The sequence below is a fragment of the Onychomys torridus genome, chromosome 18 (assembly GCF_903995425.1).
Source record: "Onychomys torridus chromosome 18, mOncTor1.1, whole genome shotgun sequence".
In the NCBI taxonomy this organism is placed as follows: Eukaryota; Metazoa; Chordata; class Mammalia; order Rodentia; family Cricetidae; genus Onychomys; species Onychomys torridus.
The window spans coordinates 40,726,827-40,745,114 of NC_050460.1; the positions used below are offsets into that span (position 1 = coordinate 40,726,827).

General features: G+C 43.1%; 1 protein-coding gene and 1 pseudogene across 1 annotated transcript; one reads left to right on the forward strand and one right to left on the reverse strand.

The window, feature by feature from the left end:
* Positions 1-3,155: 3,155 nt before the first annotated feature.
* Positions 3,156-16,879, forward strand: Lims1 (LIM zinc finger domain containing 1; the record flags this gene model as incomplete). The annotated part of the gene is made up of 9 exons (XM_036167158.1): positions 3,156-3,228; positions 4,708-4,828; positions 5,733-5,882; positions 7,926-8,076; positions 9,574-9,666; positions 11,335-11,383; positions 13,707-13,782; positions 13,953-14,140; positions 16,818-16,879. Coding segments are annotated over 8 exons (861 nt in total), but the record flags the coding sequence as incomplete, so codon positions are not given.
* On the reverse strand, positions 5,310-5,583 carry LOC118569776 (annotated as a pseudogene).
* Positions 16,880-18,288: the final 1,409 nt, after the last annotated feature.

Here is an 18,288-nt window from a genome sequence, read left to right on the forward strand (position 1 = left end):
CAACATGCCCAGGGCTGAATTCTGTTTAATGCTTCAGACTTTTCTCTCCCCTTGTTTGGTTTCCCCAGTGTGTGCCTTTCTCCCCGTCACAGAATGTATTAACAGGAAAGACCTGTTGGTACTGAATGCTGTAATGGAACAATGATTAACAAAGGTTTCTTCCCTCATTTCCTCTACTACTGGATCCTGATTATTCAGGAAGGCTGGGACTGGGAAGTGAAGGCTGAAGGAGGAAACTCCGCAGCCAGCCTCTCTGCTTATCTACTGACCCACTTGTTTCAGAGCAATTCGTGACATGCACACATCACTAGGTGACTGTCCCGCACCTGCACATTCCTGAAATAAGGCCATCAGCTAAGTTTCCAGGTGTTGGCTTCAAAGCACCAGCTCTCGTACGTTTCTCTGATAGGAATCTTCACAGAGCTGTTGCTGCTAGAGTTCATCATCTCCCACGCCGAGTAGTCTGTCCCCATGGGTAGAAGGGACCAGAATTCTAAGGCACTCACTTAAAAAGGTGTAATTTGGAGCGCAATGTTTCTTACGGGCTTATTGTATTTGTGGTGGTATCAATGGGAAATCTTCCCCGTGGCCTCCTTCAGTTACACACATGGTGGTGGTGGTACTGTTGGGGAGCACCTCACCCCACTTCCTGCTCTCTCGCTCTCTCTCTCTCTCCTCTTTCCTGTGTGTGAGTAAAATGTGATCAGCCAGCTTCCTGCTCCTGCCACTAGGTCATGTCTTCCCTCCTGTGATGAACACTATCCTCTGGAACTGGAAACGTAACTAACCCTTTCTTCCTTAATTGCTTTGGGCCAGAGTTTCATCACAGCAACAGAAGGTAACTAATTTAGTCAGTGCGTTCCTGTTTTAAATTGATCTGGGGGCTAACAGAGTGACCTAAAAGGTAGTATTTATGGAAATCTGATTCTTCAAAATTTATGGTGTCTGGTTTTTCATTTTATATCCTAGACTTTTACTTTGGATCAACTTCTGGATTCCCAGGCTCTTAATTGAGACCTTTTATGCTTCATGGTCTCTGCAGCGCATGGAAAAGAGGCAGCTCATTATAGCAGAAAGCTCTTGCAGTAGGAGCTGCAGTGCTAATGCCGAGTCTTGTACACAGAGGGCACGGGGCCTGAAATGCAAATGTTTGCAGCAGAGTCTGCTCCTAGATCCTGGACATGGTTCCTGAGGAGCTTTCTTGTTCCGTTTTGTTTGTTGGTGTTTTATTGTTGTTGTTTTGGGTTTGAGCTGTTGTTGTTGTTTGCTCTTGGGGGGGCTTCTTTGTGGGGTTTTTTTGTCTGTCTTGCTTTTTTTTTTGTTTGGGTTTTGAGATGGGATCTCACTGTGGTATAGCTTGGGCTCGTCTCCAACTCTTCTGAGTCCTTTCTGATTTGACTGCTAATATATTTGTATACACAATAGTACTTGCTTCTCCCACTTTATAAAAGAAAAGAATCTCAACCCTGTTACGATGACTTGCTCCAGGACACCTCTCAAATGGAATCATTTAGCCTTTAAAGCCTCCCAACTTTTCCTGCCACGTGTCTTTTCTCATTTAGGATGAAGCTTGGCTTAGGGAACTATGTTGATGTCCTCTCTTCTGGTATTGTGAGTTAGGAGTTGTAGAGAGTAGTCATGACATCATTCCATTTAAGGTTTTGCCTTGTGCACCTCTGATGAATGTCAAAACTTTTTTAAGTTCCTGTGAATAACCTAAAAAGATAGCTCTATGGACAGAGAGTACTTGCCTTGAAAACATCAAAGACCTAAATTCACATCCTCAGAACTCACATAAAAGCTAGGTTCTGGCATGCCCTGAACACCTTACCCAAGATGGCTGCATATCCAGCAGGGCCTCAGGGGCCTGCCTGCAGCTAGGATGCCTGGCACACCCTGTTCACTTATAAGCTCTGCACCAAGAACTGAGCTGTACTAGTCCTTGTGGGCAAGGGGGACAAGCTGGTGACCTCTGAGAAAGTATACACTCCACGTTCCATCACCCAGTGGAAGGGCCAGCTGTCACTGCACACGGGTAACCTGGACGGGGAAGGCCATGCTGTAGTTCAAACAGTGGAGGATATTTTTACTGACCTAAAATAATGAGGGGAGGGATTTTTACATATATGCAAATTATCTGGGTTGAGGGGTCTATAGCTTTCATCAAATTCATAAAGGTAAATAAGGCTGGAGAGATGACTTAGTGGTTAAGGGCACTGGCTGCCTTTCTATATGGCCCAGGCTCCATTGCAAGCATCCCCATGGTGGCTAACAACCAACTATAATTCCAGTTCCAGGAGATCTGATGCTCTCATCTGGCCCTCATGGACATCAGACACACTGTGCGGTGCACAGACATGCATGAAGACAAAACACCTATATACATAAAATAAAAATATTTTTAAAAACCTTAGAGTATGTACGTCAAAAATAACTAAGCACAGTCAGAGGTGAGACCAGCTGTTTGCTCTGTCCTCACCTTGTGCAGCTTCTGAGTGTTCTGTCTGTGTGTGCATGCCAGTACACATGTGTACCTGGACATGAGAAAGCTGAGGTGGTTTTCTTTGATTATCCTCCACTTGATATTTTGAGACCGTGTTTCTCACTGAACCTAAAGTTCATCCATTAGCCTGGGCTGTCTGGCCAATGAGCTTTGTCCACCTGTCACTGTGTCCTCTTCCCCAGGCCAGGTTACAAGCACACACATCTATTTCCAACTTTTATGTGGGTGTCAGACCATCCAACGTCAGATTAGTCCTTGTACCAGCATAGAGGAATGTTCCAAAGTTAGCCAGGCATGTTGCATACACCTTTAATGCCAGCACTCCGGAAACGGAGGCAGGCAAATCTTTGTGAATTCAAGGTCAATCTAGTCTCCATAGCAAATTCCAGGCCAGCCAGGGCTGCGTGATGAGACCCTTTCTCCAAACAAAAAGAAAAAACAAAAAACAAAACCTCCTTTGGTAAGGACTGGGGTAGTTGATTTGTGAATGTTAGGACACACACACACACACACACACACACACACACACATGCGCGTGCGCACACACACGCACACACAGACAACAGCAGAAGCCACTTTTGTTTGTCTTTTCATGGAGTCATTGCCCTCTGGTGGTTTCGTGTGCGTAAGCTGACGGCCCTTGTGCTTTTTCTTCCAGTTTGAAGGAAGGAAGTACTGTGAGCATGATTTCCAGATGCTCTTTGCTCCCTGCTGCCATCAGTGTGGTAAGTTTTACTGCTGAATAGAAGTACAAAGTAAGCTTCACAACGTTGCAGTCACTGCTATAGTTTGTCTCTAGTGCTGTGACCGAAAGCAGCTGCAGGGAGGAAGGGCTTATTTATTTCATCTTGTACTCCAGGTCACCGTCCGTCACCCAGGGCAGTCAGGGCAGTCAGGGCAGGAACTTGAAGCAGAAGCTGTGGAGAAACAGCTTGCTCGTTTGCCAGCAGACTTAAACTCAGCACTGCTCTATATTTCACTCTCCTTGGGCCCTCCTAGATAATTAGCAATCCAGACAGGCCCTACAGACAGGCCCACAGGCCAATCTGATCTGGGTAATTCCTCAACTGGGACTCCATTCTCAGGTGACCCTAGATGTGTCAAGTTAACAGAGCTAACTGAGACAGTCATTTAACACTAGAAAGTGCAACATTTTCTTTAAAATGGTGCTTATAAATAACTGTAAGAGATACTTTTTCTGTCCTCTCTGTCTCGGTAGTGTATATCAAAGTAGAAAAGGTCTGAAATCCGGAGAGAATTGTTTTTATGGACATGTGGGTCAAAGCCTGTAGTGGGCTTTCTGCCGTGCTTTCCCTCTGCACATAGCCTTTGCCAGCGTGCTGTGGTCTGGCCACAGAAGAGACAGAATACTTCAGCTCAGTGGATAAAGGTGCATATGTACTTGACTCACTCACCTCAGTGGTGGCTCGACTAGAACATTTCTAGGGTTGGAGACCCTAAATTCAGTGTTTAAAATATCAGTGAGCCCAGCGGTCGTGGCCACGCCTTTAATCCCAGCACTGGGAGGCAGAGACAGGCGGATCTCTGTGAGTTCGAGTCCAGCCTGGACTACAGAGTGAGATCCAGGACAGGCTCCAAAACTACACAGAGAAACCCTGTCTTGAAAATCCAAAAAAGGGCTGGAGAGATGGCTCAGAGGTTAAGAGCACTGGCTGTTCTTCCAGAGGTCCTGAGTTCAATTCCCAGCAACCACATGGTGGCTCACAACCATCCGTAATGAGATCTGGTGCCCTCTTCTGGCCTGCAGGCACATGCAGGCAGAACACAGTTACATAATGAATAAATAAATCTTTTTTTTTTTTAAATGTGGCTACAAAATAAAAAATGAGGACTCAGACGAAAGAAGGATCATTTGTCTGCTCTCTTACTCCAACAGACACAGTGTAAAAGGTCTTCTTTTAAATTAGGCTGGTAATACAGATCTGTAATCCTAGATACATGGGAAGCTGAGGCAGGAGGATTTCAAGTTTAAGGGCAGCCTGAACATTTCACTTGAGGCCCTGTGTCAGAAATGAAAAGGGAAATGTCAGAGGGCTGGAGCTGAGCTGTAACCGGGTAAAGCAGTGGTTTAGCATTGAGGAGCACTGGTCAGTCCCTACCTAGTAAGCCCTCCTTAAACACTCGCCTTCCATCTATAGCAAATGAGATGTCTCATGCATTCTCCGTGCTTTCCTCTCCCGTAGGTGAATTCATCATTGGTCGGGTTATTAAAGCCATGAACAACAGCTGGCATCCTGAGTGCTTTCGATGTGACCTCTGCCAGGAAGTGCTGGCAGACATAGGGTTTGTCAAGAATGCTGGCAGGTAGGACTTTGCCACCCTTGTTGGACGTGGGTGGCCAATGGGATTGTTCAGGACTCATGCATTTTCCCTATGGGGTATAAGGTACTGCTCTAGGGATGAGAATGTAGAACTAACCATGCACTGACTTGCTTAGTACCCTGGGAAATGACCCCAGAGCTTAGTCACGGGGTCCATTCCTGCATGCTTCCTATTCTGCCAGTGAGATATGGGCAGTGATAAAGTCCATACTCACCTATGGGTTATTAGTGGAACAAATTTTTCCTGCACTTTGAGTCTGATCTATTAAGCACAGGAGACCGTTTTCTTTCTTCCTTCCTTCCTTCCTTTCTTTTTTTTTTTTTTTTTGCCAATGTGGAGCTGAGGTTCAAACCCAGGGCCTTGCGCTTGCTAGGCAAGCATTCTACCACTGAGCTAAATCCTCAACCCTCTTTTTTTTTTTTTTTTATATATTCAAAATGTATTTTATTGGGATGGTTCCCACTTAACTTGAATCAGGTGCTTTCCAGTGCTGCTTCCTCCTGAAGGAGCATCCTTCTGTCCGCCTTGCTTTTCCACCTGTGTGCTGACAGAGGACAGTAGAGAGCAGCCGACACAAGACTACCGTCTGTGCATAGCTAAAGACCGTGGTGATCTTACAGCATCCTGGGCATTTCACATCCATAAAGTAGGCTTTGGGGCTCTGCACCAGACGCTTTTTTGTGTTTCCTCTTTTCCTCTTCTGGAGAAGGATGAAGGAGATCCTTTTTGAGAGGCATGTTCTCATAGGGAGGTCTTCACCACCGGAAAGGTGGAAATAGTTTTCTAAAAAATGGTTTCTTTAATTTCTGCTCAGAGATATGATAAGTTTATTTCTAATGATTAAAAAGAACTTAAGATTTTAAATTTCCATTTTGGCTCTGAATAGACACCTATGTCGTCCATGTCATAATCGTGAAAAGGCCAGAGGCCTTGGAAAATACATCTGCCAGAAATGCCATGCCATCATTGATGAACAGCCTCTGATCTTCAAGAATGACCCTTACCATCCAGACCACTTCAACTGTGCCAACTGCGGGTATTACAGTATTTTTCCTGACATTGTGCAAAACAGTAGCATTAAAGTGAAGGAGCAAAGTTACCTGTATTTCTGTTACTGCAACAGACCAGTTCACTTGTCTTCTTCAGGCTTTTATTTTATCTTATTTGGGGTGTGTGTGTGTGTGTGTGTGTGTGTGTGTGTGTGTGTGTGTATACACCTGTAGTCTTGTGCGTGCTAGGCAAATGCTGTGCATGGAGTTAAACCCTTAGTTCTCCCACTTTTGGTGTTAGACCATAGAAGGACCAAGAGCATTATATAACAGAAATGATCTGTGATAGCTGGTTATTCAGTGTTAAATGAGTGAATTTATAAGTAGGTAGGAAGCAAAGAAAAAGAACAATTAGCAGACCTCATAAGAAGCACAGGCAACATATTATCACCAAATCAGATGCTTAAAACCTCCAACAGAAATTACTAGAGTAGCCTAATTGAGAGAGCAGGTAGAAATGGTGTCATCAAATTAGGCACTTACATCATCCAGCAGAAATGAGTAGACTGCTGATACAGTCATGCTTGAGTTATTTTTTAATCTGTCTTGATGTTTTGCTTGCATGAAGTATATGCACTACATATGTGCCTGGTGTCCATGGAAGTCATGAGGGGGCATTAGATCTTCTGGAACTAGAATTAAAAATGGTTGTCATCTACCACATGGATGCTGGAATTGAACCCAGGTCCTCTGCAACCAGTACCTTAACCACTGAGCCATCTCTCCAGCTCTCGTGTTTGAGTTCTCAATTGAGAGATTTTTAGACAGAGCAGGTGATCTCTGCATGGATGAGCTTCTGACTTCCTGTTCCCACAGGCATGCTTATACTAGTGGCTGAACCATAGGAACCTCTGTTGTAAATGGTTCACCATCCATTGTTCAAGGCTCAAGACTTTTAAAAGCCTTAGTTTTTTGCTGTCCTTCCTCCCTTCTAGAGCACCTGAGGGCCGCCCTGCCCCAGAACAGGGAGCCTTAAAGGATACTTGAATTAAATATGCTGGACTCTGGGATAAAGGAGTCTACCCCACTCCACAGCCAACTTTTTAGTAAGCTTAAGTAGCACACGATGGAGCTGGAGAGATGGCTCAGTAGTAAGAGTACTGGCTCCTTTTCCAGGGCACCAGGAGCAGCCACATGGCAATATACAACCTTCTGTAACTTCGGTTCCAGGGCAGCTAATGCTCTTTTCTGGCCTTCGCAAGCATCAGGCATGCATTTAGTGCACAGACATCCATACGAAGTACCTATACACATAAAAAATTTTAAGGCCCATGATGATTTACCAGTATAATTTATCTTTTCTTATTCCTTTTTGTCTTAATAGTTTATTCTTTAACAATTCCATATGTGTATATAACATGTTTTAATGAAAGTCACACCCATTCTCCTCTTTTATTGTTTTTTTTTTTTGTTGTTGTTGTTGTTGTTTGTTGTTTGTCTTTTATAGTCCACTGAGTTTAATTAGGGTTGCTTGCAAGTACATGGCTGTGGAGTTATTTCCTGGATCATAGACACCTTACCAGTGGCTACACTCCTGAAGGCAAATGATTCCCCTTCTGCCAACAGCCATTGACTACCCCATAGAGCTCCTCAGCTAAGGGTGGGGCCTACTGTGCCTCTCACTCAATATAACATATATTTTATAATAATATACACCTGTGTATCCCAGGCCGTATACAAACTCACAGTCCTCCTTCCTCAGCCTCCCAAGTGTTGGGATTACAAATGTGGACTACTGTTCCTGGACCCAGCACTGTGAGTTTTAAGGAAGACAAATGGACTGAAATGTAATATGTTACTGTGGGACAGCAACGATAAACAGGACTGAGTGGCGTGTGTCTGACCTTTTCTTGTATCTCACCATTAATACAAGATACTGGTAACAACCTAAAACCCAGACAAGTCCCTTAATTCAGGTTTATGAGGGGAAAATAGAAGTTTTCAGGGCAACTTATAAAAAATTATGCTACCTCTGTTTGGTACAGTACAGCTGTGCAGTAGTATTTAGTTGAATGTCTTTTGGTGGACAGGAAGGAGCTAACTGCTGATGCCCGGGAGCTGAAAGGGGAGCTGTACTGTCTGCCATGTCATGATAAGATGGGGGTCCCTATCTGTGGTGCTTGTCGGAGGCCCATTGAAGGGCGAGTAGTGAATGCCATGGGCAAGCAATGGCATGTGGAGGTAAGTACACCCTGGCCAAAGATAGCCAGTACTTTCGGTTTCTATGCCTCAGGTATGGTAGCAAGATAAGAACAGTTTAAAAACTAAATGTTGGCATGTCTTTCAAAACAGTTGACTTTTGTCATAATTAGTTTCTCTATCACTGTGATTTAAAAAACAAACAAACAAAAAACTGACCAAGCCAAGTGTGGTGGCTCACTCCTTTAATCCCAGCACTTGGGAGCAGAACCAGGAGGCACTCCATGAGTTCCAGGCTAGATCAAAAGTTCCAGCTCAACCAGGACTACAGAGAGAGACCCTGTCTCAAAAACAAAACAAAACAAACAACAACAACTGGCCAAAGGAACTTGGGAGAAGAAAGAGTTTATTATGGATTACAGGTTATTTCCATCGTGAAGTGAAGCCAAGTCAGGAATTCGAGTCAGATACCTGGATACAGGAACTAGAGCCAAGACCAAGGAGAAATGTTCTCATTGGCTCCCTTCCAGGCTCATTGTCAGCTAGCCACCTTTCTTACACAGCCCAGGTTAACCGGCCCAGGGATGGCATCTCCCACAGTGGGCAGGGCCCACCCACATCTATTAGCAAGCAAGAAAATACCCCACAGACATGTCCACAGGCCAGTCTGGTGGAGGCAACGCCTGAAGTTATAGACTAGTTTGTATCAAGTTGACCAAAGCTAACCAGCACAAGTTAATAATAGATAGATAGCTAGATAATCGAGAATGTTGTAACATGACAATATAATGCAGGGTGTTAGTTATTCTCAGTTACAAGTACAATGAGATGCCCATCTCCTTCCATATATCTTATGTAATAGTGTATATTTTTAAGATGATTTTATTGTATGTGTACGAGTGTTTCCCTGCATGTGTGTGCCTGGTGCCTGTGAAGGTCAGGCAAGGCCATCAGATCCCCGGAACTGGAGTTACAGAGAGTCATAAGTTGCCGTCCTGGCGCTGGAAACCAAACCCACATCCTAATCCAGAGCTGCAGGTGCTTCCAACTGCTGAGCAGTAGTTATCTTTTTGGTTTTTCAAGACAGGGTTTCTCTGTGTAGCCCTGGCTTTCCTGGAACTCACTATGTAGACCAGGTTGACTTTCAACTCACAGAGATAGATTTGCCTCCCCAGTGCTGGGGTTAAAGGCGTGTGCAGCCACCACCTGGCTGAGGTAACCCATTAGAGCCTCAATAGACACAGAATTGAGACCATAAAAGTAGCTGGTCTTGCCAGGTATGGTGGCCCACACTTTTAAACCCAGAATTCAGGAAGTAGAGGCAGATGCATATCTGTGAATTCCAGACCACCCTGGCCTACACTGCAAATTTTACATCAGGTAGAGCTATCAAATCTACATAGTGAGGCGCTGTCACCCCCAAAAAGGGGGGATCTGGTTATTGATCTTACTATCTTTTCTAAGAATTAGATAACTTTGAGGTTACTTTGTTAGATAAATCACTGCATCTCAAAAATAATCTATTCAATGTTTTTCCAGCATTTTGTTTGTGCCAAATGTGAAAAGCCATTTCTTGGACATCGCCATTATGAGAGGAAGGGCTTGGCCTATTGTGAAACTCACTATAATCAGGTAATGACTGTACTTACCAGATATTTGGTACATGCAAATTGAAACTCATCAATGTTTCAGCTGTAGAGAAAGCTCTTGGAAAATGTGCATTGGTCTACAGAGATGTATTTTAAATCATTGAGTCTTAGAATACTTTGTAAATAACATACAAATAGTATCTGTATATCTACCTTTTCCCATAATCTGCATTTGCTTCCCCTGGATGCATTTGATTTTACTATATAAAACTAGACCATTATATCAATACAAATCATGTACAGTTATGTATGTGCATTTCAGTCCATAGTTTTTTGTTGTTATTGTTTTGAGGGTTTTTGTTTGTTTGGTTGGTTTTTTTTTTTTTTTTTTTTTTTCATTTTATCTGCTTGCCCAAATGTGTGTCTGTTCACCCTATGTATGCAGTGTCTGTGGAGGCCAGAAAAGGGCATTGGATTCCCTGGGACTGAAGTTATAAATAGTTCCCAGCTACTACATGGATGCCGGGAATTGAGCTTGGGTCCTCTGGAAGAGCAGCCAGTGCTCTTAACGACTGAGATGCCTCCACAGCCCATGAATAGATTTTTTTTTTTTTAGATATTTGTAGTAGTTCTTTGGAATTTCATACAGTGTGTTTTAATCGTGTTCACTCTTATCTCAATCTAACTCCTCCCAGATTTACTCCACCTTTTAAGATTTATTTATTATGTATACAGTGTTCTGCCTGCAGGCCAGCAGAGGGCCTCAGATCCCACTATAGATGGTTGTGAGCCACTGTATGGTTGTTGGGAATTGAACCAAGGACCTTTGGAAGAGCAATCAGTGCTCATAACCACTGAGCCATCTGGAATGGGTAGGAGCTCTACTCTTTTTTTTTTTTTTGGTTTGTTTTTTGGCTTTTGTTTTGGTTTTGGTTTTTTTTTTTTTTTTCAGCTGAGGACCGAACCCAGGGCCTTGTGCTTGCTAGGCAAGCACCCTACCACTGAACTAATTCCCCAACCCAGAGTTCTACTCTTAAGGAAAGTTGACACTCCTTCCCCCAGAAGCCATCAACTGTCCTAGCTCCTCCTCAGTGAGGAGTCAGGGTTTTGGGCTAGAATACTGAATAGGTAGTGGCATGTCCTCTCAGAGCCTCGCCTGTGTTCACTGCTCCTCCCTTGGTGCCCATGCAGGTTGGTGTTCTATATCTGCACTGTGGATTGCTGTTTCCCCTTCCCTTGTATCCAATAGCAACCTGTGAACAGTCCCTTTCTGACTGTGTAAATGTCCTGCTCAGGTTTGCTGACGTGCAGTCATGCTGCCTGTTTTGGGTGGAAATGGTGGTTACTGGTTTAATGCCCTCTCTCCTCAGTTGGCTGTCGGCATTCTGCTGGAACAGCCGCCATCCTCCCTCCTGGACATAGGGTTGCCTGGCTGTCCATTTCTTATCTGGAAGGACTTGTGTTTTTTATTAATTATTTTGGTGCTCAGATTGTCACCAGGATGTGTTAAATTGATGAAAAGTGAACGATTTTCATTGTAACTAATTGATTACCAATTTTCTCTAGAAAGGATAAAGTCTAAACTTTAGTTGCCAGCCGCTTGTTTTTCAGTGGTGAACAGAAAGGACAGATCATTGAAATACTTAATGTAAAGAACTTAATTCCAGCACACCCCGAGCTCTCACCTCTTGTCTCTTGTCTTCATCCTCAGCTGTTCGGTGATGTCTGTTTCCACTGCAACCGTGTCATAGAAGGGGACGGTAAGTATCTGGGCTGGATGAGGCCACTTCAGCATAAGGACACTTGTGGTATGGAAAGTCAAAGGCACTGACCGCTTGCTTCTATGGCCATGATGTGGTCATTATCCCTTGTTTCCTCTTGGTGTGCTTCTCGGGTGCTCTACAGCAGAGCGATGGGCTAACCAGGCAGGACGGCTGGTGTAAGCTGTGTACCGAGTCGCCAGGACTTAGTGCACGGGCTGACCAGGCAGGACGGCTGGTGTAAGCTGTGTACCGAGTCCAGGACTTAGTGCACGGGCTGACCAGGCAGGACAGATTGGCTACAACATAAGGAAGCAGCTGTGTTTGCTAATGGTCACTAACTAACCCTGCCAGAAATTTCCTGACAGTTCTAAACACTGTTTACAACATGCTTTATGGTTCTCAGCAGACATCACCTAATCAGGAAATACTGTGTGGAAGACTGTAGTTAGTAGCAAGGTTAGTCCAGGAACCATCTTTAGGGCCGTAACAAATCAGCTTAACTGCAGGAGACACTTGAAAAGACAAAGGAAGTTACATTCTTAGTGTCATCTTTGAAAGAAATCCCCTCACAGTCAGATAAAGTCTGGAGTTTTAAGAAATTTTATATCTAATTCCTATTTCTTCAGTGGGCCAACAGCAGTAGAGACAGAAACACAGCAAAGAGCTGATGGTCTTCAAGCCTTGTCAGAAAAGCTCATCTGAGCAACATGAAACAGGCTGGCTGCTGCCCACAGTGCTGAGAAGGAAGAGTAGTTGGAGTCTCCGATTTGTAAGAAAACTTAGAATCTGAAAAGGGCAAGACAGGCTAGGGAGATAGCTCAGTGGGTCAGTGCTTGTGTGACAGGAGGACCAGAGCTCTGGCCTTAGCACTGTAAATGCTGCCTGCTCGGTGCCCTCTGTCTGTCTGTCTTTCCAGTGAGGCAGAGCTCCCCAGAGCAAGCTGCCGACCCAACTAGCTGTAGTGGCTGCTCTGAGTTCAACTACGAGACCTTTCCTTGATTACTAAGATTGAGAGTGGTCCAGGAAACTCCCGTATCAGTCTCAGGCTTCTCGTCACATAGATACACACATAGATGTATACATGCAGCCATACACAAAGACAAGCGGGAACAAAGAAAACTAAAGGATAGAAAGACTCTTGCTTAAATTGAAACTTTTTGTTTGTTTGTTTTAATTTTTTAATGTGCATTGGTGTTTTGCCTCTGTAAGGGTGCTAGCCCCCCTGGAACTGTAGTTACAGCAGTTGTAAGCTGCCATGTGGGTGCTGGGAATTGAACCCAGGTACTCTGGAAGATTGGTCAATGCTCTTAACTGCTGAGCCATCTCTCCAGTCCCTTTTGTTTGTTTGTTTGTTTGTTTGTTTGTTTGTCTGTCCAGGTTCCACCAAGCCCCTGCGGTCCCACAACCCACGTATAAAATAATCATACAGACACTTATATTATTTAAACTGCTTGGCCATTAGCTCAGGCCTACCTTTGTCTAGCTCTTACTCTTATATTTAGCCCATTTCTGTTAGTCTATACTTTGCCACATGGCTTGTGGCTTACCGGTGTCTTTACATGTTGCTTCTCATGGCAGTGGCTGGTAGTGTCTCCTCCCAGCCTTCCACCTCCCACAATTCTCTTCTCTCTTGTCCCGCCTATATTTCCTGCCTGGCTACTGGCCAATCAGCATTTTATTTATACAGAGTGATATCCACAGCAGTTTGTTTGTTTGTTTTTCAAGCCAGGGTTTCTCTGTGTCGCTTTTGGTCCTGTCCTGCAACTCGCTCAGTAGACCAAGCTGGCCTCAAACTCAGATCTGCCTGGCTCTGCCTCCGCCTCCCAAGCACCACCACCACCCGCCTGTTTTTTTTTTAATAGTGTGAAAAAAGCCAGGCTTGGTGGTACACGCCTTTAATCCCAGCACTCAGGAGATAGACACAGGCAAATCTCTGTGAGTTTGAGGCCAGCCTGGTCCACGTAGAGTGAATCCAGGCTGGCCAAGAGCTACATAGTGAGACCCTGACTCAAAAAAAAAAAACCAAACAAAAAAAGTGGAAAAAAAATTAGCCATAATTAAAAAATAGATTTGTTGGAAGCACATTAATAGCATTGAGGTTTTTGGATTTTGGTTTGGTTTGGTTTGGTTTGGTTTGGTTTGGTTTGGTTTGGTTTGGTTTTTTTGAGCTGAGGACCGAACCCAGGGCCTTGCGCTTGCTAGGCAAGTGCTCTACCACTGAAGGTACCTGGGAACAGCCTTCTTTGTTCTTCAGGGTTGAGAACATGCCCCTCTTCCCACAGTGAAATGCCCTGTGTGACTGGATCTCTTTTTTCCCCAGTGGTCTCTGCCCTCAACAAGGCCTGGTGTGTGAGCTGCTTTGCCTGTTCCACCTGCAATACCAAGTTAACACTCAAGTAAGTCCTTGGTTGGCCCAGCGTGACTGCTAAAGCTAGGTTGCAGATGCTGTTTAGACTCTTAAAAGGGGAGCGACTGATGCCTGCGTCATCTTTCTCCGGAGTCCTCTGATGTAAATGTTCTTCTTTAACTGTTCTGTTCTGTCCCTTCTTCTTTGTTCTGCTCCAAGGGATAAGTTTGTTGAAATTGACCTAAAGCCAGTCTGCAAATACTGTTATGAGAAAATGCCAGAAGAGTTTAAGAGGCGACTTGCCAAACGGGAACGAGAAGCGAAGGAGAAGGAGAAGCAGAGAAAGAGAAAGCCAGTGTGTCTGTAGCCTTCTGTCCCTTCCGGCCTCTCCCACTGCTGCCCCTGTGGTCAGTCTTTCGGGACGCCTTTCTTTTCTGCTTGTCTTTCTGTCCTTTTCTTTTGCGTGTTTTTGTGGCCATCAGAGATTGAAAAACTTGTCCTGTTACAAGTATAAAACTTCCTGAGATCCATACTGAACCCTGGCTTGTGTGTACAGGCCTGCCTCAGCCTGCCTCATCTGTGCTATTTTCCCAGGGTTTCCTTAGAACAAACGTTTAAATAGTCCTGCTTTACCCAGGCAGCGGTGGCGCACGCCTTTAATCCCAGCACTTGGGAGGCAGAGGCAGACAGATCTCTGTGAGTTCAAGACCAGCCTGGTTGACAAAGTGAGTTTCAGGACAGCCAGAGCTACACAGAGAAATCCTGTCTCAAAAAAAAAAAAAAAATTCCTGCTTTAAACAGTTCTCCTATTTGAAGTTTATGTTTCCCTTCTAATTCTTTAACAAAAGGAAATAAAAACAGAATTTATTTTATAGTTCCAAACACCATGAGGGAAAAAATGAAACAATCCTGTCAGTAATTCAACAGTGTCAAAGATTGAAACACATTCCATACAAACCAAGAGTAAGAGCCCCCGCACCACTTAAAGATCACAGAGAAAAGGTGTCCTTGCCACGCTGCGACAGAACAGCTGAGCTGAGCCCACATGCGTGTACAAGCCTGATCTCACCAGCATTTAAACTAAACTGCCCCGCAAATATTTGGTTTGCCATTTGGCAACATTTAACATTTGAATTGGTGTCCGCATTAGTTTCTCTGTGAAAAGTAGATGGAAAGCCAGGCCCACCCACAACTGTCATCCCAGCACTTAGGAGGCTGAAATAGGAGGATTGTCTTGAGTTCAAGGCCAGCCTGGTCTATATAGAGAGCTCAAACAAACAAAATTACCTCAAAACAAGTAGTTCAATTTAACGTGCTTTAAGATGCATTAAGATTTCAGCACATGTAATTATTGTCATTCATAACATTGTACCACTAGGCTGGTTCTACAAATGCTTCCTAAGTATAACTTCAGAGCAGATGAACAAGTTACAAAGTTATATACTAACTCAAAATTACAGACCTTGGAATTCGACAAGAAGCTCCTGCAGTTGCTCTGTGGGTGCGTTGGAGATGAAGACCGTCTAAGAGTGGTTTCCCCCAGCTGTTCACGGGTGGACTGGTGCTGTCGTCCCAGCTGTAAAAGAAGAGTCAGGTTCCACTGGACGACCACTTCGGGATACTTGTGGGTGGCACTGCTCCCTTACTGTTCAAGGGCGATAGCAGCCGTCCTGTCCCAATAGCTCAAGTAACCTACTAGGATTTAAGGTGATTTTTTTAAATTAGGAGATAGAAGGAAAATCATTTGTACAGGAAAAATGAAACCATACAGCTGCCTAATTTAAAATACTAAATAGTAAGATCTTTTTACCTTCAAAAAGTAAATCACTCACATTATACAAACTAGTTCTTTGCTTTAAATAAACTTAGTGTTTGAATAAATGAATTGGTGACAGGCATGGTGGTTCACACTTACAATCCCAACACTGGGGAGGCTAAGACAGGAAACTCACCATGAGTTCTAGGCCAGCCTGGGCTCCAGAGTGAGACTGTCTCGACAAACTATTGGGTAAGAGGTAAAAAAGAAGAAAGCATTAGGGTTGGGGATTTAGCTCAGTGGTAGAGCGCTAAGGCCCTGGGTTCGATCCCCAGCTCAAAAAAAAAGAAGAAAGCATTAGCTTCATACTTTAAAATGGGATTGACTGCACTTGGGCTGAAGAGACAGCTCAGTGGTTAAGAGCACTTGCTACTCTTTCAGAGGACCCAGGTTCAGTTCTAAGCACAGACATGGCAGCTCATAACCATCTTTTTTTTTCCCCCAAGATAGGGTTTCTCTGTAGCTTTGGAGACTGTCCTGGAGCTCACTTTGTAGACCAGGCTGGCCTCGAACTCACAGAGATCTACCTGCCTCTGCCTCCTGAGTGCTGGGATTACAGGTGTGTGCCACCACTGCCTGGCTCATAACCATTTCTAACTCCAGTCCCAGAGATCCAACACCCTCTTCTGACCTCCATGAACACCAGGTAGTGCACAGACACATGTGCAAGCAAAATACTCATACACATAAATATAAAAAATTAAATTTGATTGACTTTAACTAAATTATATTATATGCATTAGATTTCCTAGAACACTTAGTAAGATTTAATAAACATTTTATGTTCTAAATATAGGTGTACAGAACCATTATATAAGTATATTTTTTTAACTGATAACAATCATTCTTTTTTATTTCTTTTCTTTTGGTTTTTTGTTGTTGTTTTGTTTTGTTTGTTTCTTTGAGGCAAGGTTTCTCTGTGTAGCCCTTGCTGTTCTGGAACTCTCTTTGTAAACCAGGCTGTCCTTGAACTCACGGAGATCTGCCTACCTCTGCCTCCCAAGTACTAGGATTAAGGTGTGTACCACCAATCGCCGGCTTACTAATCATTCTATACATTTATCATAATAAGAACTGAGATTAGAATTACAGTTCTTACTGACATGAATGTAGATATTTTATATTTTATGTTATATTGGTATCTTTATATATAGTTTAGTGAATTTATGTCACATTATTTGTGTGTGTGTGTGTGTGTGTGTGTGTGTGTGTGTGTGTGTGTTCGATACATTTGCATTAATTTCTTTTTTGTACATAATTATCTTTAGGAATAAATTTGTGGAGTTTGACATGAAGCCAGTCTGTAAGAAGTGCTATGAGAAATTCCCACTGGAACTGAAGAAAAGACTTAAGAAACTGGCTGAGACTTTAGGGCGGAAGTAACTTCTGGTTGGTTTGTTTTGTTCTGTTCTGTCTTCTAACCAATAGTAATTAACAGTACTTAACTTGACCCACCCTTATCTAAAGATGGATCAAAGCATTAGAGAGAATGCTTCTCTTCACTTCCCTTTTCTGAGTTAAAATGAAAACATATCTATTCCGATGTAAAACACAGATGAAATCAAGCCTTTAGCCTTAGCAGTCTGTGGACTGTTTTGTTTTGTTTTGTTTTTGTTTTTTAAAAAGAGGAAAGAAAGAAAAGGGAAAAAAAAAAAAAACATGTTAAAGGGTAATTTTGATTAAGCCTTGTCCTCCAAACAGTAAATTTAACTCTTCAAAATTAAGCACTGTGCTCTGCAGATCAACGTTGGGCCCCTGTGGACAGAGAACACACTTCCACACACTTCCACAGGTAGTCCTCTAACCTCCACAGTCCTAGGCCAGCCACAGCTGCATATTGAAACCTTGTTTCAAAAAAAGAAAAGTGGCTATGTAGGTCATATTACCTGTGTGCTAATACCTATGCTTCATACCTAATCTAATTTGCCTTGCTTGCCTTAGAAAACTGCATCTCCTAATCAGGAATGCTATATAATACCAAATAAAAATAAATACTTTGGGATTTATAAAGAGTGAGCTTTTACATGGCTCAGATTTTAAAAGACTCCAGACTTTATTTTACATCATAAGAAAATAATTTCTCACTCATATACTGGAGAAGGATGTAAGAAAGATAAGTAAACTACCAAAATAATTCCTATGCAGTCTTAGGGTATTTATCCAGTTAGTGTTATAAAAGGAACATGCATATTACCAAGAAGCAAAAGTGTTTCAGAATGACTTGAATTTTTGTTAAATCACTATGCTTAGTTTTCTATCTTGTTCGCCTTATGAACTTTTTTCTTCGTACTGTTACTTAATAAAGTTGCTGTGGCTACTAATATGTCTTTTACAGTCTTGAGCAAAACAAACAAAAAACTATGCCAGTTATCTTGAAAATACTGCACACTTTGTGATATTGGGAAAATGAAGCATTTTAAAATATATATTACACTATTATGCTTTTAAGCTTAATGTAAAATATATAGTATTCAAATAGGACATGAGATGAAATATTATGCAGCTTGGAATGTATAATTTGAAAGGTGGGTGTGAGCCAGGGATGGCAGCCCTGGTCTTTAATCCCTGCACTCTGGATGCAGAGGCAAACAGATCTCTTGGGAGTCCTGGGCCAGCTAAGGCTGCATATTGAAACATTGTTTCAAAAAAGTGACTGTGTAGGTCATATTACCTGTGTGCTAATATTTATGCTTCATACATAATCTAACTTGCCTTACCTTAGAAAACTGCATTCCCGCC